Consider the following 25,586-nt stretch of genomic DNA (forward strand, 5'->3'; position numbering starts at 1 on the left):
GAAGCACCTTTTTTTTTGTCTGTCTGGAACATTCTTGTACATGAACAGCCAACACCAGGAGTGTTCAAGATCTGGGAACATGAATGTGATAGTCTGACATGATTTTTATACACAGATCGATGCTAACTATTCCATAGTACAGAATTTGGACTTACTGTGACAGCTCCCGGTATCTATGAGCATTATTAAGTGCTATTTCCTAAATGTTTCCCATGATGCCATCTATTGATAACACTCATTTACAACCACAACAAATGAGCTTTCCTCTAAAGGACAAGTTTAAAATTGATCATCTTCATTTGTTACTTCTCTTCACTTGAACTGACTGATTAAGCTGACGATCACAAAGATTCCCTGCAAGTGATTGTGGCTGAAGAGCTGATCAACATTTGAATTAGTCCTGTGGTTGTACAGATGTGGTCAACAAAATAAATAAATAAATAAACTTAAAATAGATAAATAAAACTCTGTTGTGTTATTTTGTTATAAAATTTAATAAGTCACAAACATCATGAACAGTTTATGCATTGTAACATAGTTAGCCACCAGTTTAAAAAGGTACACTCAAACATCCAAATGGAAGCTGTTTTTATCAAACACGTTAAACCATCATATTACTAAAAATTCCACAAGGGAAACCCACATATGTGAGTGAAACAAGCCACCCTATTATTAATAACAAAAACATAAACCCAAATAAACATGTTACATTAGAGGCAAACTTTACATTTTCACACAATCTTTTTGAAAAATAAACATTAAGAAACATCTTTTGCAAAACTATGTAAAACTTCTGTACAAAGTGAGTTGTTATCCTATTTAGTGGATGTCCCTGCAGTGTGACGCTGGCAAGTTAAAAAGTGGTTTTAGGTGTTTGACACAGTATCAAGCTGAAGTCCCACGTGCCTGCAGGAAAAACAAACAAAAACAATCCACTTTTACATCATCTGGCATGCAAAACCCAAACCTACAGCAGTGGTTAGCTTATTTACTTGTTTTATAGAAAAAGATTTATTCAGCTTATAAAAAAAAGTATTGGATCTTTCTTTCCAGGATTGTAAACAATTTTTCAGCTCACCATGGGCTTCATCTCACGACCATCTCCATCATCTGGCTTTTTCCAACCCATTTTTTTACTGTTTTCAACAAATTCCTGAAAAGGGGAACACAGTTATACAAAAATTATTTAACTGTTAGTTCAAATTAATCTTCTTGTAAGGTTAAAAAGCAAATGAGAAAACATTGGAGAAAACACTGTGACTCGAAGCGAAAAAGTTATAAATTTAAAAGAAATTGTCTAAGAAATCAATATTAGTAATTAGTAGTTTTTCATCTTATTCACATATTCAAGTAAAACAATATAGTAATTCTTACAAAACGCCATGTAGGGATTAATTGGCAGGAGAAATGTCTTCCATGGAGTCCAGGAGTAGAAGGCCAGTTTTGTTTGGGGGGTTGTTAAGTGTTTCGGGTAAACAGTATCTGAACTGCCAATATCAATCAAAGAGACATTAAAAGCTTCTTTTTTTCTTTTTTAGAAAAGTTATTTTGTGGATTGCATGTTCTCCCCATGCTTGGTTCTCTCTGGACGCTCCGGCTTCCTCCCACAGTCCAAAGACAAACATGCTGGTTTAACTGGTGGGTCTAAATTGGTTGTAGGTGTGAATATAAGCATGATTGGTTACCTGTCTGTTTTAGAGAGACAGAACAATTGCAACGGTTTGCTATACACCTTAATCTCCTGCCTATTTTGACATGAGCACAAATTGTCTCCAATCTTCTGTTACTTCATATTCTCAAATAAAATAAAAAAGGACTTCAGATAAAGGACAATCCCTCATCTCACCATTAAGGCCTTGTCCATGTAGTATTCTCGCCCAGGGCTGCCGTCATTATACTTTGTGTCCACAGCGAAGCACAGAAATAGGACATCGACCACATTTTCAAACACAGAAAGGAAGCAATGGGCCACCAGGAAGGCAAAGACACAGACGATGAGAAGAGGCAGCACCCACACCGTGTAGTCCCTCTGGTAGTTCAGAGCCAGAACGCCGGCAAAAGCTGTGCAGGAGACGATAAGAATCTAAGAATGAAGACACACAGCTGGTTAGAAAACACACACCTCCACAAGTATCAACGTGGGCCAAAAAAGTACGTCTAGGCAACGTAGGGACAGAGCAAACAAGTTATGAAAACACAGACATGTTGACATGTGTTGATAACGTCAGCTTTCAAACTTAGTTATTTGACACATTCGGTACCTTTCCCAAGAAGAGGACAAAGTCGCCGACAGTGTTAATGGCGGCTACTCTGAGAGCGTTCTCCACCAGGATAAGGAAAGCTTCACGAGCTGAGGTGCAGAAACTTGTGCTGTTGATGGCTGTGGCTGTGTAAGCGTTCTGAAATCATTTGACATTGAAATGCACAGTGTAAACACTTGGGATAATCTACACACAACATACAGTTCATTAAAATGTGAGTTCTTACTTGATTCAAGTATGCTAAACACTTCTCAAGGCACCACAGACAGCAGACACAGGCTTTTACCATGCAACGAGCACAGGCATTTTCCTATTAAAAAACAGACAAAAACAAAATGCAATCCATGTACAAAGATGTTTGAAAGGTTTAGAATATGTATTATAATATAATTTAACAGCTTTAAACATGACTTTTGAAGCTCACCTTTCCTTTGAGCTGACTGTGGATGTATGTCAGGATTAGACGAGGGATCTTAACAAGTGTGATGATGAAGGAGCCTTTGGCCAAAGTACCCAGGTGGTAGCGGATAGTACGTGCCATAGAGGAAATGATAGGAGTTGCTGGGATCTGGGACTTGTTCCTTAAGTTAAACAAATACAGAAGAACGTTACAATCAGCAAATGCAGCGTTAAGCATCTGGAGAGATCAAATCCAAACTGCTGTCTGTTACTTCTTTTGTACCTTGTGAAATAGTAGGTGACCACAGCTCCAGCAATAGTCATCTGCTGGAAGGCAAGGATGAACTCACTGATCCAGATGAGACCCACAACGTGATACCACACCAGGAACTGAAGAGGCCCTGGCATTTCATACCCAACCACACCCGTAGAGTTGTTTTTTACCGGTGTTCCTACGAGGGGAAAACAAAAACAAAAACCCAGCATGTCTTTCAGTTGCTTCAGTATGAATGTTGTAGTTTTTTCATTAATTTGGCTGCCAGCCAATCACTGGGGTTTATCTGATAAGATGCAGGTTTGATTCGATGCTAAAAACGCTGGTAATTACAAAAGAAATGAAAGCCACACAGTGATGTCATGAATGTAACAGCCTACTTTACTGTAAAAGACACAAAGCCACTGAGCAGCAGCGATTACAACCACAGGAATTAGATTTTAGCATTAAGAATTGAATTTTGATTAAAGAGCTTGAGCCTATTGGTGGATTATCCCCAACGGAAACATAAGCAATGATTTTGGTAATTGCCAAAAAAAAACAAATAAACAATTCAAGACTTCAGTTTTACCGCACAACTACGTTCTTACTTGCTTGTCAAGTTTCACGTCATTCTTTCCCTAAATTCCTTACTTCCAGAGCTCCATTTTCTAGATTTTTTTCTAGAAGATTTAGGAGTCCTAAATTATAAAACTGTTTCCCTCCGATTTATTAAAAACATATTCCACTTAAAAGTTACAAGCAGTATTTAAAATGCCATTTAATACTTTGTAACCACTTTTAAAACATCATTCATAGAGATGTGTCTCATTTCTGCTGGACAGCTATGAACCCATGTGTACCAACTAATACTCCTTTATTAATGTACACTTACTGAGGATCATTCACAAAACTGTTGTACTCCTAGTTTGACATTACGAGGAGTACAAAAGGCTTTAAGATAAATCCACTGGATTATTTTATTACTCCACAGCATGTTATTTGTCTTGTGTGTGTGTACTTTTAAATTGTGCAAACTGAAATCAAGTGAATTGCTGCTCTTGTGCTGACCTTTCATTTAAATACTATTTAAAACCAGCTGTGAAAAAGAGAATAAGGAGAAGGAAGAAGTGGTTCTTTCTTCGTCCGTTCTCCCACATCACGAGACTGGCACAAGACTCCGAATGTGGGAGTGCAGTCATGCCACAAAACAAAGACAAAATGTCACAAAGCGACAATTAATATTCCGCTTGCTTGAACTCATGTGACGCTAGAAAAAACACTGGCGCATTGCAATGTCAATACACACACTGAAGCCAACAGCAACTCAAAGAATTCTCAATAATGACAAACAGACACATAAAAAAGAAACCGTAAAACTGTGGTCCTCGATAGGCCTTTCTTCTAACCTGTTGTCCCGAGGAAGAGAAGCACACCAATCCAGTAGATCCAGAAAAGTATGAGGCAGAGGAAGGTCCAGAAAGGCTGCAGGACCAGCAGGGGAAGATGGATGAACACCTTACCCGCCACATGGAACAGGGAGATGGTGAGAGCCACACGCTTCCTCATGAAGAACATCACCAGCAGGAGAACAACCTGAAGCGTTTCACAAGTTCAGTGGAGGTGTTCAGTTTGATGATAATTATGATTTTTTTCTCTCTAATACCAGCAGAAACATGTTACATGTATATATTTCATTCTTCTGAATCACTGCATTTTTTAAACTGTAAGTATATAGCAACGCATCCACGTATGTGTACATACCGTGAAAATAGTAGCACCAATGGCATAGAAAAGCAAAGCCTTAACATTATCCGATGCCACTTCTTTTCCAAACACTGATGTGGTGTTACTGTTGAGAGCCTTTCTGTGGTCTACGTAGAACCACCACAGAACGCCCGTCCCACCTGTAAAAGATCATACCCACATAAATGTTGCTTTTTTTTTTTAAAGCAGATAAACTATAATGTTCTGTTGCTTTAATTCAGTGTAATGTGACTCAGAGCATCGGATTAAAAGATGTTACCTGTGGAGCCGATGATCACCAGAACTGTGAGAATCCAAACCAGCAGTTGGGAGATGTAACGAATGACGACCATCATGATCAAAGAGAGAACTGCATCAGAGAAATAACAGACGACGTCACGTGAGTACAAAAAAAAAAATGTTAACAATGGAAATGCCTAAATATCTGCAGCTTAACTAACACAGAAATGCAGCACGTATAGTTTTATAATACAAAAAAACGTTGTTTTTTTTGTTGTTTGGGATATTGTTGGTCACGGTTCAGACACATGGCATATCAAAAGATTTTTTTTCCCTTCCATGTTATAAACCATAAACCAAGCATGAGAAAACAATTTAATTAGGTTGAACAAAAACAAACATTTTGTATTTTATCTCTTCTGAAAAAAGACATCACATAATTTTAAAGAAAGCTATTTAACCTAACTAATGAAAACTAATAATTTTAAAACACAAACCAAACTGAAAGTTAAACTAAATGTAAAACAGCATAAACATAGATTTCGGAGAGTAACGTGAATGAGCTACTGGCTATAGAGGAATAAGGAGCACTCTGATGGACAGCAGAGGCACGGTTATAAGGAGCATCACAGGCAAAAGTGAATAGTTCTCCAGGGTTCTTAGAGGATATATAATTTTGGCTGCTTTTTGCTCCCTTTTCTTTCTATACTATTTTATATCTGTCAAACTTTGTTATATTTGGCATTTTTCTTTGATTCAACTAAAGAAACAGGAACAAATTGCATATTTTTGCAACAAGCTGATCGGTGCAGTTGTGGCTCATGGGACAGACAGGGTCATCCACAAGTCAGAAGGTCAGTGGTTTTAAAGCTACAGTTAGAAAATTGGTTTTGTATATGTAGACACAACACTGGAAATCACTTGAGTTAGGTGCTGTTTTTGCACTGGAATGATTTGTAGGTCAGTTTTAAGCAGCTGAGCAAAAAAAAAAATATTACTGAAAATGGTAAAAGAACTGGAGTTAAAATGTGGGAAAAAGCAGCCAATGCCCAAAGAAAAGCTTTGAAAAACCTCCAGAAAGCCTGGAGAACCACTGCTCAAGATCACTTAAAAAAATACAAGGAGGTCTGGAAGCAAAATATAAAGAAATTAGGCTTGGCTTAAGACTCAAAAGTTAATCACAGCCTTAGCAATGTGGCTACATCCACTCTACATACTACTTGCATACCACTGTTTTTCCTTCTGTATCTGTTGTTTTTTTTAAATCTGTAAGTTTCACATATTTGTCCAACTGTTACAAAACAATTTGAGGGCTATTTGTCAGGAATTATTATTATTATTATTATTATTGTTGTAGAGAAAGTCACTCTGAATCTGAATCACATGAAAAGTCTGTCCTGTAGCAGTGAAAACCAAAACCCCAAAACGAGGCAGATCAAATAACTGAGATGAAAGACGTCTGAAGCTGACATGAGATCAGCTCTGTCTCATAGGGATGAGTTAAAACAGACCTTAAATTAAAGCTTGCGGGCAGAACTTGAGTGGATACAACGACTGTAACCACTCAAACATTTCCTGTTTTTTCAGGACAAAAATAGCTTCCCTTCCAATGGTTTCCTTCCTACTGAATCCTCATGAGAAATTCGAGCTGCGCAGAGGGGCAGCAGAAATCATAAAAGCAAATCTCATACTGCAAGCTGGAGTTATACCTAAAGCCAGAATGCAAAGTCCTATGATGATCTCTTTGCTGGCCATCACCCCAGAGATGACACGCTGCAACACAGTGTTGTCGCTGACAAATGTCATAAAAGCTTTGGCGAACTGAGTGTAGCAGCTGATATCCGTAGGAATACAGCGCCGGAAAAGCAGGACAGATTTACTGCAAAGAGCAAAAAGACACAGAAAACAGATTTTTACTCATTTCTAGTGACTAGGTCTCCAAGAAATAAATGATAGATTGTGGAAAACCATTTTTTCTGTTGGTCTTGGAATGTATTTAAGCTAATAAGAGTACAGGGGAAGTAATTAATTAATTTAAAACTAATGAAAGAACAAAAAAAAAATATATATATATATAGATAACCTTGGTGGAACAGGCAGTTTTGGACACTTGGTTGATTTTTCTGATGAGCTTGTGTATCTTGTAGGAGTAAGATCATAGGTGCAGAGATTCGAGCCTAACAGAAGGAAAAAAATATATCACACGTTCAACTTGGCAAAATGCTTCAACATGCAATTATAAGGATATTTCTGTAAAATACTTGCACTTCTGCATTTTCTCACCATTATTCAACGCAAACTGCTTTAAATCAAAGTATGTCATCAGCTCAGTAGATGGACACTTGGAAACGCACAAAGCAATGGACTTGATCTTCCTGTTTATTAAGTCAAGGTTGCAAGGATCGAGAAAGAAAACAAACCTAAAAAAGGAAGAAAAATTTGATTTATTGCCCATTTGATACCAAATACTTCCTGCCCTTTACTTCAAAATGACAAAAAAAAAAAAATCTATCTGTTAAGATGAGGACAGAATTATTAGCCCCACTATGAAATTTTCATTTTTAAAACATTTCCCAGGAGCTGTTCAACAGAGCAAGGAATTTTTAAACTACATTTTTGAACATCCTACTTTCATTTTAGATGTTTAAATTATTTTGCTTTGCACATAGGAACACAATTATTTCACAAAAAATGAAACTAACTAACTAAGAAAGTAACTAACTAAAAGTCAAAATGCTAATAGATGCTAATAGCCAGTTGTGTGTCCTTTCCTGCAGATGCTTGTCATAGTTTTCAACACTCTCACACGTCTCCTGAGCAATCGCAGCCCATTCTTCTTTGGCAAATCTCTCAATCCCTCCATATTTGATGGAGGTAGGACTTCAGTTCAGTCCACTGATTTGGAATGGGATTAAAGTCAGAGCTTTGTACAGGCCAGTCCATAACTTCCACTTTCGTCTGGGGGTAGTTCTTCATCAGGAGCAACGTACGTTTTGAGGTGTTGTTGTGCTGAAAGACAAAGCAACAAACCAGACCCAGTTTTGCCGTTTAACGCTGTGAAGATTTTCTTTCAAAATCTTCACATGACTCGTGACTCATTCCAGCTTGACGAGAGTCCCATTCCAGACGCATGGAAAGCATTCCACAGCATTTGGGTTTAATGCCTCTTCCTCCTTTCTCCAAACATAAGCAGAGTTTTTATAACCAAAGAGCTCTAGTTTCATCTCATCTGACCAAAGGACGCACTTCTAGTATGCATAATCTTTCACCGGATTGTCTTTAATGTGCTTCAGTCTGGCTTAAAGGCGTTTCTTCTGCAGACGTTTTTCTTGGTCTGCAGCCTTGCAGGCCAGAGTTCTGGAGATTGTCTTCTTTGAGGCTACGATTCCTAACTTGGCCAAGTCATTCAGTGTCTTGGCGGTTGTTCTGGGGTCTTTAGACACAGCTCTCATTGGTTTTCTTTCCAGAGTCTTTGAAAGCTTTTGTTTTCTTACCTTTGCCAGGTTTGTTCAGTACTGTGTGGCTCTCTCTGAATTTCTTGATGATCATTTTCACTCCACTTCTTTACACTTGGAAAAACTGTGATAACTCTGTATATCCATCTCCTGCTCCTTTAGTATCAATTCTTCTTCTACAGTCTAAAGTGATTTTATTTGTTTTTAGCATATTTTCTCAAGTGCCAGCTCAAATCCTTGGTTAGGTTGTGTACTGTGCATAAATCATGATTTTCTCTTAGAACTTGATTTTACAAGTTTGCGCTTTATAAAGTTAAAGCACATCATTGCACAGCAATAGTTTGTGCTATACTTCAATAAATAGAAAGGGGACTAAATATTGACCGTGGTCATTTTTGTTTTTTTCCTGGCATAACTCTGTTATTGTGTGCAAATACAGATCATTAATGCATTCTAAATAAAACTAGTATGTTTAGAAATGCTATGTTGAAAATCCCTTGCTCTCTTTAAAAAAAGGGACTTGGAAAATCTTGAGGCAGGTTAGTAATTTTGTCCTCATCTGTATATCATGTTTGGTTATTACTATGCCAGTTGGGAGTTCTCTGTCTGGCGAGAAAATGAAAGATGGTGACATTTGCTACCCTGTCAGACAGATCCTTCTTTGTAGCAGAAACGCCTTTTATTCAAAGCCTCCATGGGCAATCAGCCCATCAATAAAGCATGACCCATTGTTTCAGTAAAACTTGGCCCACAGGCTGCATGCTGATGGAAAGCTACACCCCAAAACGAAGAAATATAATCAAAGACTTCAAAGACAAATCATGATTTTAAAAAAATCTCATTAACTCATATCTCATTAAGACTTTCTTTGGGTGAATTATACAAAAAGAAGATATGCTAATAAACTACACTATTCATCAAGGAATGCAAAGAGCTTAAGCATTAGACTGTTGCAACAAAGGGTCTACATAGCTGAAAATGATGAGTACAGTGTAAAAACACTCTAAACCTATGCCGCATGCAAAGTCATTTGTAACCAATCAGACTCACTTGTTTTCCGTCATGTCCCGGCCACTGAGAGGAACTCCCTCAATTTTGGTGTTATTCTTACCACAGGTATTGCCATAGCTGTCATATCCGAAAACAAGTCTGGCGGCACCTCCGGTGGCAATAGGATAGCCACAAATACATGCCTGCAGGTGACACGGATCAAAGATGATATCATCATAAGATTAGTATAGAATTTATTAATGGTACTCCCACATTAAATAAAACTAATCTAATGTGTAATAAATGCTAATGATGGCAAAACTTTATGTTTTTTATTGAAGAATGCTGATTCAACTTTTTGAAAATGTTCTAAATTTACAACAGAGTTTTTTACATATTAAGATCTGAACAACATAGCCACAAGACAAAGACAAAGCAACACCACAGTTCAACAACACCACAAACCTCAGCCTCCAAAGCCATCATCGTATCACTGAATCTCAAGCTCGCAAAAACTGTTTTTGCCAAACTGGATATACAGCAGTGCTGTTACTGCAAAGGTTAGCAGCTATTTGATGAAAGGCAGCAACTTCACTGCTGTTTAACTCACTAACTGGCCAGCACAACAAAGAAGGGACATGAGTTAATGCACTCAGTCGTTAAATGCAGAAGACCTGCAATGAACCCTGCACTCATTAAGTTTCTTACTGAGGTTGCTTTTAGAGGAGTTGCTGCTGACCTGTTATGTATTGGAGAAGTACAATTACACAGCTACACAGAAGGCTCCATAAAGGACCGTGAAGTGTGATCAACACCTCATGAAATAGTTTTATATAAAAAAAACAAGGAGACATCACAACTTTCTCAAAGGTAGCATTGGCGTGTGGCTAAAATATCAGCAGAATCAGCCACACGCCTATGCTCTCATTCACCTAAAGACTTACCATGCCAATGCAAAAGAGTGTAAATATGATGAGCCATGGGATATCCGTGCAGCTGTGCTCCTCCAGCGGTTTCCATTCACGTTTACTCTGCCAAGGCATAAATAACAGTTATCCTTAAACTCCGCTTCTGTGGAGAGCGCCCAGAAGTACCTGCCTCACTGCCCTCCCAAAAATCTGCAAACTAGCGACTTCGTTGGTACCAGACGAAGTAGCAAAAACAAAGAGCTGCTTCTGCTGCTCAAAGAATGACGTTAACGCTGCGCAGGAGCTGTAAACGAGCTTTGCTGTTCGGCTTTTCAAACTACAAGCGGCCATAGCGCCCTAAGGTTTAGCTTAACTTACCTCTGTGCTCCCGCAACACCCCATCGTCGAACTACGATCACACAACTTCAACAGAAAAAACTTTTAAGTACCTAAACTTTATTAAATTTCTTAGCTCATTCGTGTCATCTCCAATTCTCTTTAAACACTAATTCACTCTAACCACCTCAATGAAACAAATTCACGAATTTGTTTGCACAATTTCCCTTCCTTTGGCTAACACCCACTTACGCCCTTCCACTTACAGGTAAACACGGAAGAACAACTTTTCGTATGCGACGTTTACGGGCTAGCGGAAATACTCCAAATACGGAGATGGCAATGCAGCAAGGGCAATCGGATGAAAACTTGTCCTTGACGCTTTTGAGCTTTTGCGCGACATTTTTGTCGACGAGTCACTACACTTGAACTTGTCCAAGTCTCAATTTTCAATTGCTATTTTTTTTTTTTCATTTGGCCCCTTGACCAATCATTCGCAGCCATGAAACATGACTCACCAAGCATACTTTCCTGAAAGACCTCTGACTACTTATCCAGGAACACTTTAAGCTGGGAACCCCGGACCTTATAAAATATTATCAGCAACACGTTGATCTAGTAAAACTAACGAATACTAAATAACAAATAACAATATTTGCCGCATTGTGCCTGAATGCAGCACATCGGCTTGCACGCCAGTGGCTTGTGTGGAATTTGGCGCCGTTTGCTGGAGTAAAGATGTAACTGCTGTTTGTGGTCGTGATTAATAGTGGGTTGGAAGTAGCTTAATAGCAGCAAATAACGCGTGCTTCTTATTGGTACAAAAATATATCTTTAAAATGAGTGCTAAGGCTTAATGAAGGATAAAATGAAGATTATGCAGATGTGTTTCCGGTCTGGTAAGTGTGCCACGTCTGTGGTTGGTATTTAGCCTCCAAATGTAGTTAATGTTCAGGTGATAAAAATAAGTGATTGACTAATTAAAGCTGTGCTTTGACTGTACAAAAATGAGTGAGCTTGTATAGCATTTGCAACGTTTACTTATCCCACTGCACGTCGTGAGCGCAGAGTTTCACACTGACGGGAAAGGGAGGGAGTATCTGTGCAGCTGGCGAATGGACCTCACAATCTCACTCGGCTCGGTAATTTGGCTCACTTTTGTGCTCTGAATCAAGCAGCATGTTAACATATGTATGTAACATATTAAGGAAATGCAAAGTTCAGCCCATTAAGACCATTAAGACCATTAACTTGTATTTACCTGGTTAATTACAGGCAAACACCTGCAGTCCTTCTGTTTGAGTACTCCAGTGCTTGAATTTTGGTCTCAGCTTAAATGTGAGGATAGGGTGTTTGTAGACCTTCTAGCTCATGACTACTCAGATTGAATCACTGTACACTGTACTGGGTTAGCCAAACCCTTACCCTAACCCTTGGACTAAATTAGCATCCCAGAGGCACACTAATTTAGTCCAAGTAAGGGCAAGGTGTAGTTCAGTAGAGTCTGAGGTGTTTTGTTTCGTAGTCCTGAAAACCTGCCCCTTTGTGAGTCATATTTTTGTGTTCTTTGAACTTGCTGTTTATTAAAAATCTTGTCATTGATAACCAAACAGCTTACAATATGCCCAAGTTCACAATAACATAGTTTAATGTATTACCCAAAAGGTTTCCTGTCTTAATGTGAAGGTTTGAAGACACGACTTCCGAGTGGACTGAGCACACACAATATCATGATGAAGAAATGCTTTGCTTCTGATTTTGCAATAAACACACTGGGTGGGAGACTGTAAGGAAAAGTAACTGTGAGTAGGAGTAGTCTTTCTTAAATGACAAATGCATCATTCCTGGGAAGTAAAATTTCACACATAAAGAGATTTTAGTAACTCTGAAGTCCATATGAACACACAGGCAAATTTTCATTCTCAGTATAAATAAGCATATAATAAAAGCAAGCTAATTCAGATCCTGCAGAACACACGAATAGCAGTTTCAAGTGTATGTAAGAGTGCCGGTGCAGATGGCGGGAGGTTTCGCTTGGAACTGAAACACAAACGAACACGGAGCGGAAACATAGCTGCTCAGAGGTCTCGCTCATCATATGATGAAATGACTCCTGGCCTCTCATTTTCTGACTCTTGGTCTGAAGTATTTCCTGCTGATGCTGCTGTGGCAACAGTGTCCAAGGACAACACGTTTTTTCTGGGTCTCAGCTGGATGAATTAATGCCAGTGCTGCATATGTTCAGCAGAATTCTGGGTGGGAGGGTGTAGTACGTCACTAACTTGGAGTGCACGGGGTCTGGTCCAGCATGCAGAGTAATTCCTCATGAATAACAAGACTTCAGGATAAATATTCAGTTACTCACTTCGCAGACACTGTCCAGTTTGGGATTGTGTAAGGAATCCTGCAAGGTTGGTGCATGTTACCAAGCGTTGATAAATTGCTTACATTTCAAAATGTCTTCCAAGATGAGCCAATTAAATGTAATTCTATCACTTGTCTGTATCTTGTTTAAATAAACATGATTCAAGAACAGACAGAGTTACTTTTATTTTATAAATCTGGTAAACTTTAACAAGTCCTCATCACCGTGTGTTTGCAGAACCGTATAAGCTTGTGTATATGTAAGAATTCATCTTTCTGTGTGCTACTTTAAGGCTACAGAGGTGTTAGAATATGTTGAGGTGCAGACGCTTATATGCTTGTGAAGCATGCGTTTGAGCCAGAGTGTACAAATCAAATCCAGCTGCCATCACCACCTTACCAGGCTTTGATCCATAAAGTTTTTGAGATCCAAAATTTTGGGGGCCAGTGACTTTGTTAAGGGGAGAGAAATTTACAAGACCTCTCCGCAGCCTCATAATACTAACACCAATTTGACAGGTAATCTGGCTGAAAGTTCCCACTTCAAAACAGAGCTGTGCAGCACGGGACCTGATCAATTCCACCCTGAAAGGGGGGAACCTAACTGTATCGCCTCACTGAAAGAACGTCTTGGGTTTGGATTCACTACCTGGCTGAGACCTTTCTGTGTGGATATTTGCATGTTTACCCTTGTATGGCTTCTCTCGTTAGTTGCTCTGGGATCCTTCTACAGTATTAATTGTCAATTCTAAATTGTACTTAGGTGTGATTGTGAGCATGAACGGTTGTCGACCTGTCCAGGGTATACCCTGCTTCGCGCCCTATATTAGGTGGAATGGCGCCCTAGTGATGGACAAGTGGAAGAAAATTGATGAATAGATGTTATGCAGACCCACTAGCTGTGGTTCAGGAACCCCTGGGTAATTTTAGAACCACTGGAATACTCTGCCTTTACTTAAAAAGTTGTATCCAGAAAGTTGGTTCTTTTCATCTGGACGTTGTTTTTTCAGTGGGAGAAACATTCCGTCAGTCATCCACTTCTACAGCCTCTTCTTCAGTCTTCTTTAGTGACTGAAGAGCTCACTTGGATGAGTGATGAAACGTTTCTCCCACTGAAAACGCAGAGCACAAGTGAACAGAATCAACTTTCTGTGAATTCTTTACCTGGACGATTGAGCATCAAGATAAAAAGTTGTATCTTGTTTTTTTGTCCTTCCTTAGATGAAAAAGTTACTGTCCAAACAGGATGTTTGAAATTCACATTCCTAACTGTAAACAACATGAGTTTTAGTAGAGAAAGACTGTTTTTAGAAGGAGTGTCAAGTAACTCCCATACGGTCACAATTAGAAGTAACAGTTTCATAAAGGTGTCTGTGGAGATTACAGTTCCTTCTTTAAGTCCTTTATTTGGATAGTTTAGGACTTCCCCTCATAAAGTAAAAAACTGAAATGGCTTTCTTGGCTGCTGTTTTTGTTTACAGTATGCCTGCTTCTCCAGAATGAGGTCACCAATAAAAGTTTGCTGTGTTTTTTAGGAGGGGACTTTCTGGGAAATGGAAGATGCCAGTTTGGGATGCTGTCACTATCTTGTCTTGAATAAGTTGTTTGCATTTGTAGTCATTTGTAGTCAGGGAACAGCTGAAAGTGGCTTTTTATATCATATAAAGACTTGTGAAAGTAAAGAAAAAGAGAAATTCAGGATTCGCTGTGTTCACATATACTCTGAAGCTAGATAGAGCATTTATTATTTCTGCCAATGTAAGGTTTATAGAATAATTATAAACAATTATAATTAGGAGCTTAAATATAACTGTAGCTTTTTTAAGAGTACAATCATCCATAGCAAACAGAGCAATACATGCAAGACTCAAGTCCTCCTTCCAGGTAGTCCTATTTGGCCAGATGTGCCATAACTCCAATATTGATATATTATTATATATTTAATATTTTGTAGTTTTAAAATATGTGTTGTTTAAAAGAATTGAGGCTAAATAAATATTCCACTATGGTAAGTAACACACACTGCAGGTAATGATGCAGTGAATAACAGTCAGATAAATAAATATATTTGACTCTATGTATTTACACAGGAGTGTCTGTCTTCTCTCCATCAGCCTGGTTTTGCACAGTCAGGCAAAGCCAACACACCTTAACCACTGAATGAGTGACTGAGTGAGTGACTGTGCAATTCAATTCAATTCAGCTCAGCTAAATTCAGCTAAATTCAATTCAATTTTATTCATATAGCACCAAATCACAACAACAGTCATCAACATGCTTTATATCGTAAGGTAAAGCCCCTAGAATACCATCCATCAATCCATTTTTTTCTGCTTATCAGGGGCCAGGTTTGCGGGGGCAGCAGCCTAAGCAGAGAAGTGCAGACATCCCTTTCCCCAGCCACCTCCTTCAGCCTTTCCAGGGAACACCAAGGTGTTCCCAGGCCAGCTGAGAGATATAATCTCTCCAGTGTCTTGGGTCTGCCCCGGGGCCTCCTCCCAGCGGGACATGCCCGGAACACCTCACCCAGGAGACGCCCAGAAGGCATCCTGGTAAGATGACTGAACCATCTCAACTGGTTCCTTTCTATGTGGAGGAGCAGCGGCTCTTCTCCAAGCCCCTCCTAGATGGTTGAACTCTTCACCCTGTCTCTAAGGAAGAGGCAAGCCACCCTTCGGAGAAAGCTCATTTCCACCGCTTCTATCCGTGATCTCGTTTTTTTGGTCACTAACCAAAGATCGCGGTCATAGGTGAGGCTAGGAAAGTAGACTGAACAGTAAATTGAGAGCTACACTTTTACACTCAGCTTTCTCTTCACCACCCCTACAACAATACAGAGAAAACCTCAAGAATCAGACCCCCTATGAGCAAGCACTTGGTGACAGTGGAAAGGGAAAAACTCCCTTTTAACAGCAAGAAACATCCAAGAAGACCAGATTCAGGAAGGGACAGCCATCTGCTGGGACCTCTTTAAGGTGTGTGTGTGTGTGTGTGGGGGGGGGGGGGGGGGGGGGGGGGATAGACTACCAAAGTAGTCTATTGTCTATTACAGTTGCAAAAATCAACACTGTATATAACCGCTATCATGCACAGTTATAATGTCTTTCAGTTGCATCATTTACTCACATAGACACAGAACCCCTTCCCTAGGAAGATTAGATTATTTTAGTCTATTATGGTCTGTATTCTTAATAACTTGTACTTCCTGTTCCCACGGTTGGAGTCACACTATGACCCGTGATCAGTGGGCCCCTGGGTTTCTCCCACAACATTGTCTTTGAGGTTAGACCCAAACAAACAAAGCAAGTCAAAATCAACAAATGAATAAAGGCAGTTTTTAAAATCAAAACAGCAAGGCAAACCTCTTAAGTTGCATCATATTCATTGAGATATTTCATTCAAGAATACTGTGACTGCTCAAGTTCCCACCCAGCCCTCAAACACAGTTATTTAGACTAGCATGACTGTAGACAAAAAGAGTTGTTAACCACAGGGCATAGCAAGTGACAGGAAAGGATTGCAAAGAGCTTGGTGTGGTTTGCAGATGTTATATTTAGATCTGATGAGAAACTTTGTTTTGTTGTATTTTTAGTGTTAATAAACCTAAGATCAATTTTCACAACTTCTCATAACTAGCAGGCAAGTACAGTGTTTCAAAAAAAAAGTTATTTAAAGAAACCCTAAAAAAGGAGCAACAAGATCTGCTCAAAGCCGTCTTTGTATATGAAAGCACTGAAAATGACTCAGTTATGGGAGGGACAGTATTTTTTTTTCTCTGCAAACGTCACCTACATTTTCCTACATGGGCAAACACTCTGTGTTCTTCAATGCCCATGATTTAGACTGACTTATTTTTCCAATAATAAACTATATCAGTGAGGAATGTGGGGTTGTTTCCTCTGGGCCCTCGCTGCTCCACTTAAGAATCTGACGGGTTGAACAGTGGGGGATTATAGGGTGAATCATGAATGGTCCTTTCTTATCCATGTATGTGACTGATCCAGACTTGTGACCCGCACTATTGCATGCCTATAAAAATGGTCATGCTCATCCTTACTTGTGTGGGACTTTGAGTTTGACTTCCAACAGTGTCTTTTAAGGCAAATACGTGTTCACATAAAAAAACATGACTTATGGCATGACTTAATGGATGGCAGATCTGTTGGTAAAGCCAGACTGAAATATTGCAGAATCCTTTGGATAGATCCGCTGTGCCCATATCAATGAAGAAAGTCCAATTAAAAAACCCCTGAAATATCTCACATCCTGTGATATATTTTAACATCTTTTTGTGCTTCCTGCTAAAGACCAGTTAAAAACAAATGATCTATCCTGGGAATGTCATAAATTTGTACCATAATCTTGTGTCTATTTATTTAGTTGAATACTAAACTGGCTTTGTGGTTTATGACCAAGTATTTACACAATGATACAAAAAAGAATCATCCAATTTCAAAGTGCTTCAAACCTGTAACAATGAAAATATGTACTGTTAGAAAGACGGGATTTGTGAGTTTCATGTGGTTGCCAGTAGGTAGTGTGACCTATCCAGTGGTAACTCTACACATAACTGAAAACTTAGCAAAGAACCAATTTTTATATCTTTAGGCAGTTTGTTAAAAGCAGCCTGTTTCAAAAATGCATATTTTGCCAAAGATAACAGTTTGACATGCAAAAAATAGTATAGTATAGTATAGTATAGTAAAGTATAGTATAGTGTAGTGTAGTGTATCTGCACCTGAAAACTTGGCATATCACAGCATGCTGTGCAACATGTCTTTATGTTGCACAGCATGCCAGCATGCTAGAGGACAAAAGAAAGTGAAGGAGACCTAAAAAGAAGCAAAAATGACTGCAGCAGATGAACACCATCTAAAAGTCACTGGAAAAACTCCAGCAAAGACCAGACATGGGACATGAGAGATGCATCTGGCCCTTCAGCTGATTCATCTACTGTTTGCCAAAACTTCATCAGAAATGGTCTCAGTGGAAGGTTGGATGTCAGGAAGCCGTTCTTAAGGAAGACAAACAGGGAGAAAAGACTGGGGTATGCTAAATCACATAAGAACAGGACTGAAAATCAGTGGGAACAGGTCTTATGGAGTAATTAATCAATTTTTGTTTTTTCAAATTCTCGTCAATATATATGTAGCTGGTCAGGAGAGACTGTCAGCAGTGGGTGCCTGAGTGTCTGCAGCCACGTGTAAAACACAGTGGAGGCTCTGTCATGTACTGGGGCTGCATTTCAGCAAATGAAGCTGGGGTTCTTGGTGGAATTGTGAATGCAGAAAAGCACTGTCAGATTTTGATCCACCATGCAATACCTGCAATATTATCTAGAAAGTTTCTGATTGGCACAATAATGATCCCAAACACACTGCCAATGCAGTAAAAGCATATCTGGATAGAAGGACTTTATCAGGCCTGACTAGAGCCCAGAATGTATTGAAGAAGTACGGGATCATCTTGATAAGGAAGAGAACAAACAGCAGCCAACAGTCAAAGAAGAGCTTTGAATGTCTTTCACAGAAGCCTGTAGAATTACTCCTGAAGACTTCTTAAAGAAATTAGAAGAAAGCCTGCCTTTCTTCTAATTTAAAAAATTTAGACTGTGTTGAAGAGTAAAGGTGGTCATACCAAATATTGCCTTTCAAGCATGTTAGAAATGTAGAAAACACAGTTTTTGCCTTATATACTGTATTTCCATGTATGTTTTGTAAAGTACATCATTTAAATCTGCCTACTTGTATTTTGTGTTTAGTGTTAAATATTAATTGGTGGCATGCTGGCAAGCTTTGTCTACATGAATGGAGAACATTCCTAACAGTTTCCTAGCTGAAGGTCAGCATACATATTGTTACATCATGGTTGGTATGTTCACATTCTTGTATTTAGTGCCTCACAGAACTTCCACAGTAGCTGTAGATTTCTACTCACATCAAAGCTACATTTTGCTTTAACCTCCCACGCTTAGTGATTCACTGCTCTTTCAGTTTACACACAACTGCACACACAGAAACATTGCTGATGGGCATCTTGTCTTGCACATGTTGTTGCCTAAATATGTGTTTTCACAGTATCACTGGTGTATCAGATTGTGACGTACACCAGTTGCCCTGAGGGCGGGCAAGATGGTGTGATTGGCAGGGGAAGGCATAGCCTTTTAAATTATAGAGCAGTACTGGACGTCTGCAGGAGATAATGAGTGGATAGCCTGAGTCATGCTCTGTGTCAGGCTCTGCACTTCAATCACCAACCGTATCCACATAGAAGCTTCTGTGACCGAAAAAAATCTGCATTTCATTACATGGCACTTGGTGTGCAGAGTGCATCATGTGACATGCAACAGCAGAGTCTTGTTGTACTTGGATGGCTTGCCCTTGAGTTCGACCATCTGTGTCCCCGGAGAGTCAACATTTATGGTAGTGCACAGTTTCCCAGTGCAGCCCCTAAGAAAAGACTCATCCAAAGCTTCGACTCACATCTGGATGACCCAGAGGTTAGAGGCTGGGGTTAGAGAGATAGTTGGAAGGGGCTTCATTCCAGTTTTCTCTTGTGCTTGGACTGTCCCTGTTGGTATGCAGCTGACCCAACTACGCCCCCCGCCCAGAAAAAAACCCCAACACAAAAACACTCATTATAAATCTGATCATGGCTGGATTTTTAGTGAAATTAGGAGATTACTTACATTTTGAGGTTTTCAATTGGTCCAGGCTTTCCAAATGAAATATTCAGCACCTACTTCCACTATGGGTTTAAAAACAAATTATGTCAGTTGGTCTTTGTGATATAAAGCGCAGTCATTGCCAGCTTTGCCCTTCCTTTCTGCAAAGTGTTTCACAGAGAAATTACTATATTAGGAAATGAATTGCTGGTATTTTGGTCCTAAATAATTTTTTTTCTTCCCACTTAATCTCCTTGAAAAGAAAATTGTCAGGTTCATAGCACTTTTAAAGCCGTCTCCATTATTATAAATGCTGAAATATGATTTACCATTTTAGTGTATTTTTAAACACCTCCCCCAACCAGATTAACTATAAAGATATCTTGCCTTGTATTTTTTTCATGAGTGCCAGTATTTTTATCTAAGAGTACTTGTAGTTACAAGATGACAAATTTGCTGCAGATATAACTGCCAAAACATTAGAGCAATCTCAGTTGGCTCGCAGCCCGAAGTCTTACGAAGCAGCCTGTCTGTTACTAATCAAAGCCAACTCCTCCTGCCCAGCTTGGTGAAATAGGGAGCTAAAGAAGAATGAAGAAAATGTCTCCTGAAAAGAGAAGCAATATTTCTGAAATAGCGAGTAGCGAGTGTACAGTAGAGGAGGGTGGAGTGTATGGTGTGCTTAGAGAGTTGTGAGACGGGGGATGGGGCTTCTAAGATGTGACTCAGACTCACTGTCAAAACCAGCGGGGAGGGGACCTGATGAGAAAAAAGGATAGAGCGGAGGAGAGAAGGGAGGGCCGGGGGAAAAGAAAACCCAGCCCTCTTACACCACCTCGACTCTTGAGCGTTCAGCGTCAGCAAAAACCATAATGTGATCAAGATGGAAGTTGTCCATGGACTTTTCACTGCTTCCCGGCTTTCTGCCTTCCTCTGGGGGCTTCAGTGCCTGTCCAACAGTTTTACAGCGAAGATACTGACTCGAGTCTAGAAAATGGCTCGTAGAAGCTTAAAGTAAGGACTTCTTGCTTGGAAAGAGTGAATTTAAATTTCCCAAACGTGGACAGATTTCATTTGATGGATGAATGAAAAGTCAGCTTGAGAAACATCTCTTGACAAACTGCATTTCAGGAACTAATTGATCTGCAATCTTCGGGTTGGATTACATATTCCACTTCTGGATTTCCACAAAAGCTTTTAGATTATGTTGCTAAACAATGTGTCATCACTGGAGTATTTATGAGAAGTAAACATCAGTGTTCCTCCACTGTAGAATGTGGAGTTCGGCTGTCAGCTGTTCGTTGGAGTGCAAGTAAGAGGAGCGACTGCTTTTTGGACCTTTCCCTTACTTTACATATAACCAAATCAGGTACATGTTTGTGCCAAAGGGTGCAAATGGCAGTTAGAACCATCATCCTTATGTCTTAAAATGAAATTTTGGGAAAAGAAACTCTTCAAGCAGGTCTTCCATTTTTAAAATACTTTCAATACACTTAACAAAGTCTGATTCTTTGTCACAGACTACTTAAGACGGCTATTCTATGTTGTTTTGAATTGTGTTATTTACGTAGTACAGAATGGTTCTCTTTAATCAAAAGCTTTTATTTGTCTGTCTCGACACATAGCAGATTTATGGAGTAGTGTAAATCTTGCATGATTTACACTATTTCTTCACATCTATACATTGAAATCAGCCACAAAAGGAAGAAAAAACACAGAGCAGTGTAATGCAGTACATGTTAGTTTGAATTCTGTGATAAGACCTGCACTTGGTTCTGTGATAGTGTTGGATTCTGTTCCAGTTTTACTTCAATCTACTTCAGTCTCTTATTTTTGAAGGTGAATGGGTGCAGAAAGACTGTTAACCAACACCCAGCACTTTTTCAGAAAGTTTTTTTTCACTGTTAAAATGGTGCAAATCTGACAAACGGCTTTGTTTACAGTTTCCTGTTTGTGATAAGATAAACAATCGGAGGGATGTCTACATTAATCTCAACGATTTAAGCTTTCTCAGTCTTAAAAAATTAAACAATTGTTAGAGATCAGAGTAGTTTACTTGTAGTTGCCAAGCTGAAATATGGAAAAACTCTGCTTCAAAAGAAATTGGTTTCCTGGGTTAAATTAATACACTTTGGTTGCTTACTTGAAAGTTGAAGCGTTATTTGTACGTTCAGCTCCTGCAAAGTGAAAACTTTGCAACACTGCCTCTTTCTTATCTCCTTTTCTCCTGTTGTTGTACCAGATCTGGTCCTTCTATTTAACCTGGCATCAAAAGCAGCTTTATGGGATAGCACTGGCTGCCCATTATGCCGGTAGCCATACGTAAAAGAAGCTGGGAGGAGCATGTGACTCACCCATCAGGATTACAGTACAGCTACGATGATCTGGATCTCGTCTGCTGTCATGGGGTCGAAGGCGATGGGCTATGGATGGGTTCTGCGGGTTCGAAACAAGGTAGACGGGCGAGGTGTTCCTCTATGCCAGAGGGATGCCACCAGCTGCCTATAGATGACCTTGCTCAGACTTGTGAAGGGGGAGCTTCTGCGATGAATGACGATACTGAACTGGAACACTTAAAACTAATGGAAAACAATGGAAAGGATTTGCAGGAGTCAGTGGATCGGTCTTATGAGTTGGTGGGTGCTGGCATACTCCCAAAAACTGACTCTGACTCACAGGATCTCCAAACCACAAACCCTGGGAATTTTGGAGAGTTTTGTAATTCAAACAGTGGTATGTCTAGTGCAAATATTTCTTGTGCAACTCGTAGCAGTGATAAGACTGATAATAAAAGTGATTTGGGGACAGAAAGTTGCCAGAATCACAGCATGTGCGATGTCAGTGTCTTAAAAAGTGCACATATCTCTCACCAACAATACGTCTCTATCTCTCCCAACAATGTGCCTCCATTGTCCGAATGTGCTGGTGAGCAACCTGGCAAAGTTCCAAACCATCAGGATACAAAGGAGAGCCATACAGAGGGTTACAGCAGACCTCCTGAAATCAGTGGGGTCACAGTAAACTGGTGCTCTGCCGGCGAACAGGAACCTCAAACCGACCTCCCAGATGTTGAGGACAGCAACACTGTCACCTCTGACCAGCCTGGTATGAATGCTCTGCAAAGCTCAGCAAATATGGAGGGTGGTGAAGCACTGTCGCTAATCAACAAAACTGTGGAATCATTAGTAGCAGATGGAGAATGTGGCAAAGGAATATCTGAGAGCCGGAGTGCATGTTCTGCTGACAAGCAAGATGGATTGAGTGACCTAGAAACTCTAAATGAAAATACAGGACTGAGCTGTCTCTCAAGAGTCACTATAGGAGAAGAGCGGGGCCATGAAGACTGTGCTGGACCATTGGATAAGGATCATGGTTGGGAAATATCCAACCAGACATTGTTGGAGCAGCACAATGTTGAAATGTTAGCGGAGAGCAGGCCCCAGGGAGAGAAAAATGCACAAGCAGAAAGCAGCGAGAAAACAGGACCCGTCAGGCCTATTAAATCATCTGATGTTGGTGTCATAAATCAGTGCTGCTCTTTAATGGCAGACAGCAACGTGTCATCTAAACAAATTAATTCTGGACATGCAGGAGATGCCATTGGGACAAACACGACACAGTGTGCAGATAAGGATGTGAAAGGTTCAGTAAGTCAGTCACTGGGAAATACTGACCAAAGTTTAGTGCCTGTTAGTGAGGATCTCACCATTCCTCATCAGACAGAATATAGTTGTTCCAAACTGGACACTATACCAGAGATCAGCCCTGTGGAGGCAAAAGACAGCTCTCTACTTCATGCTCAAAAGAATAATGATGTTAACAGGACCCCAAATCCAACTGCTGAGCACTGCTGTTTGGATGACAAACACGAGGTTGCTGAACAAAACACGCAAAACCTGCCACCATGCTCTACAGAGGTCAACGAGGGACTCCATGGTAACCGAGCCTCAGGTCCTCACTTCAGTGAGTCACCTGCCTCTGAGGTGGCAGATGGTCACAGAGAACACCACCGGCCAGGAGCCACAATGGAGGTGTCAAGGGAAGACGTACGTTCAGTTATATACAACGATACACAAGACGGCAGTTTGGCTTTAGATGGAACATATGAGCATGCAGATCAGACAGAAGACAACGTGTTCAAAGTGCGGCTGAGAAAGGTAAGAATAAATATGATACGGAAGTGGAATGGATGTACAATTACTAGTTTACTACATGTATACTAGTTTAGATCAGTTTTGCAAGTTCTGTCTTTGTAATTCTGCGACTTGAATGCTTCTAATGAACAGACACTTACTGGGCACACATAATTTTGGTCCCACACTCTGGCAAGTGTCTCGGAAAACACTGACTTCACTCTCACATGCTTACAGATCTGTGAGGAGGCTGTGTGGAAGGGGGGTCTGTGAAATGTTGTACTTTTTCTCAACCGCTCATTGCAAAACAAGGTCCTATAAGGGCATGGAGACCATGAACGCAGAGGGGGCTGGAAGCTCAAAGTAATCTCTAGGGTGAAATGCTTAAACTGTTTTCTGTAGCAAATACTGTATCTTGTATTGTTTTCACACTGTTAGCAGCATGCTTATGTGGTACAAAAATATACCAAAAACCTTAGAAGCAGTTCGTGGATTTGGGATCAGTGAAGCAAAGCAACAATCAGACAATTGAAACTGTATTTACTATTTAGTTACTGTAGTTTCAGTCCTTTTAAAATAACAGTAAGAAGCCCATTCATTTCAACTCAGGGTCCATTAAGAAGGCATGTTGTTTGGACAAGAAACATATTGTTAAACATAAGTTGAATTCTTTTGTGACATTCAAGATCAAATTGATCACTCTCTTGTAAACAGTGACACATCTTGAGTTTGTTTTATTATAAAAACTTGTGGAACGCTTCAAATTCATATTAATTCACCTATTTTGCATTAATCAGAAGTATAAATATTTATAGTAACGCCATTTATAATAATGCCAAGGTAACTGCAAAGAGCTACACAGATATTTTCTGATAGAGACTCACTGATATAGGATTTTTAAGGCTCATACCAGTGTTTGATGATTTAAATATCTGATATGTCAGCTGATATTTATTCTTTGAGAGCTACAAAACATAAATAGATTCCCTAACACTTGTTGTGTGTAGTTATTGATGAGTCCCTACTAAGATAATATGACAGTTTTGCCGTCACAAGTTGTGGATTATTCGCTCACTCTTGGCTTTGCTCTGATCCACTGGCTGTTGTGTTTGTGATGTCCCAAATACATGTTGCCAAAAGTGAAGTTAAGAGTGGTGGGCTAACTTTGCTACATTATAACCCATAACATGGTTAAAGAGTATTTCTCCTAAATCTTCTTTACTTTTTACATGTATCGCCTGTTATAAATGTTGAAATGGATGTATTGTCAAATAGCCAATATTAGCTGGTATTGGCATGGCTGATATATTGGTTGGGTTCTATTTTTTAAAATATCATATTGTCAGGAATTATAATTTCTCATATGATGACGTAAGTTATGTTATTACAACTCATTTATTATTTGTTTAAACAAAAGGAGTCCATGTGCAACTGTGCAGTGTATGGTTAACTATAACTTGTTGGCCATAGATTATGTAATGTGCAAATAGACTGTAGTGCTGATTATTGTACTATTGTTTGGTCATATTCACTTGTTTTTTATATAAATCTATTGACGTGTGCCGCCATGACCCTAATAATATACCACAACCCCTTCCTAATAGTAGAATAAAATGCAGGCATACAATAAAAAAATATTTGGCTTTTAGTCTAGAATAGAAACCCTAAAATCAGCTGGTGCTGAGTGGTTTATTTGTCATATATTGACACTCTGGTTATAGCTGTGTTCCTGAAAAGCCTATGGGTTGTGTAATCCTAAAGATTATCATAGCATTATTTCCACATAAATTTTTTAGAAACTTTGGAGCCACTTTTAGCCATGACTAATGTTGAAGTC

The 25,586-nt window shown here is 39.5% G+C and overlaps 2 protein-coding genes across 2 annotated transcripts in view; one reads left to right on the plus strand and one right to left on the minus strand.

Annotated features, from left to right (window-relative positions):
* Window positions 1-475: 475 nt before the first annotated feature.
* slc44a1a (solute carrier family 44 member 1a) lies at window positions 476-10,848 on the minus strand. The gene is made up of 16 exons (XM_003454212.4): window positions 10,631-10,848; window positions 10,289-10,375; window positions 9,405-9,547; window positions 7,183-7,319; window positions 6,983-7,076; window positions 6,609-6,778; window positions 4,940-5,029; window positions 4,678-4,820; window positions 4,323-4,509; window positions 2,944-3,112; window positions 2,686-2,842; window positions 2,488-2,571; window positions 2,262-2,399; window positions 1,847-2,083; window positions 1,079-1,153; window positions 476-906 (listed from the first exon to the last, which is right to left on the minus strand). The coding sequence occupies exons 1-16, from the start codon at window positions 10,652-10,654 to the stop codon at window positions 886-888; spliced, it is 1,956 nt and encodes a 651-aa protein (XP_003454260.1). The 5' UTR covers window positions 10,655-10,848; the 3' UTR covers window positions 476-885.
* Window positions 10,849-20,494: 9,646 nt separating this feature from the next.
* The window catches only part of dlc1 (DLC1 Rho GTPase activating protein), an 84,924-nt gene continuing 79,832 nt past the window's right edge, over window positions 20,495-25,586 (plus strand). The window contains exons 1-2 of the mRNA XM_005458744.4: window positions 20,495-20,928; window positions 21,859-23,773. Coding sequence (XP_005458801.1) covers window positions 21,923-23,773 — 1,851 coding nt within the window. The 5' untranslated portion in view covers window positions 20,495-20,928; window positions 21,859-21,922. The remainder of the gene's footprint in view (window positions 20,929-21,858; window positions 23,774-25,586) is intronic.

This window comes from Oreochromis niloticus, linkage group LG6 (assembly GCF_001858045.2).
Source record: "Oreochromis niloticus isolate F11D_XX linkage group LG6, O_niloticus_UMD_NMBU, whole genome shotgun sequence".
Lineage (NCBI taxonomy): Eukaryota > Metazoa > Chordata > Actinopteri > Cichliformes > Cichlidae > Oreochromis > Oreochromis niloticus.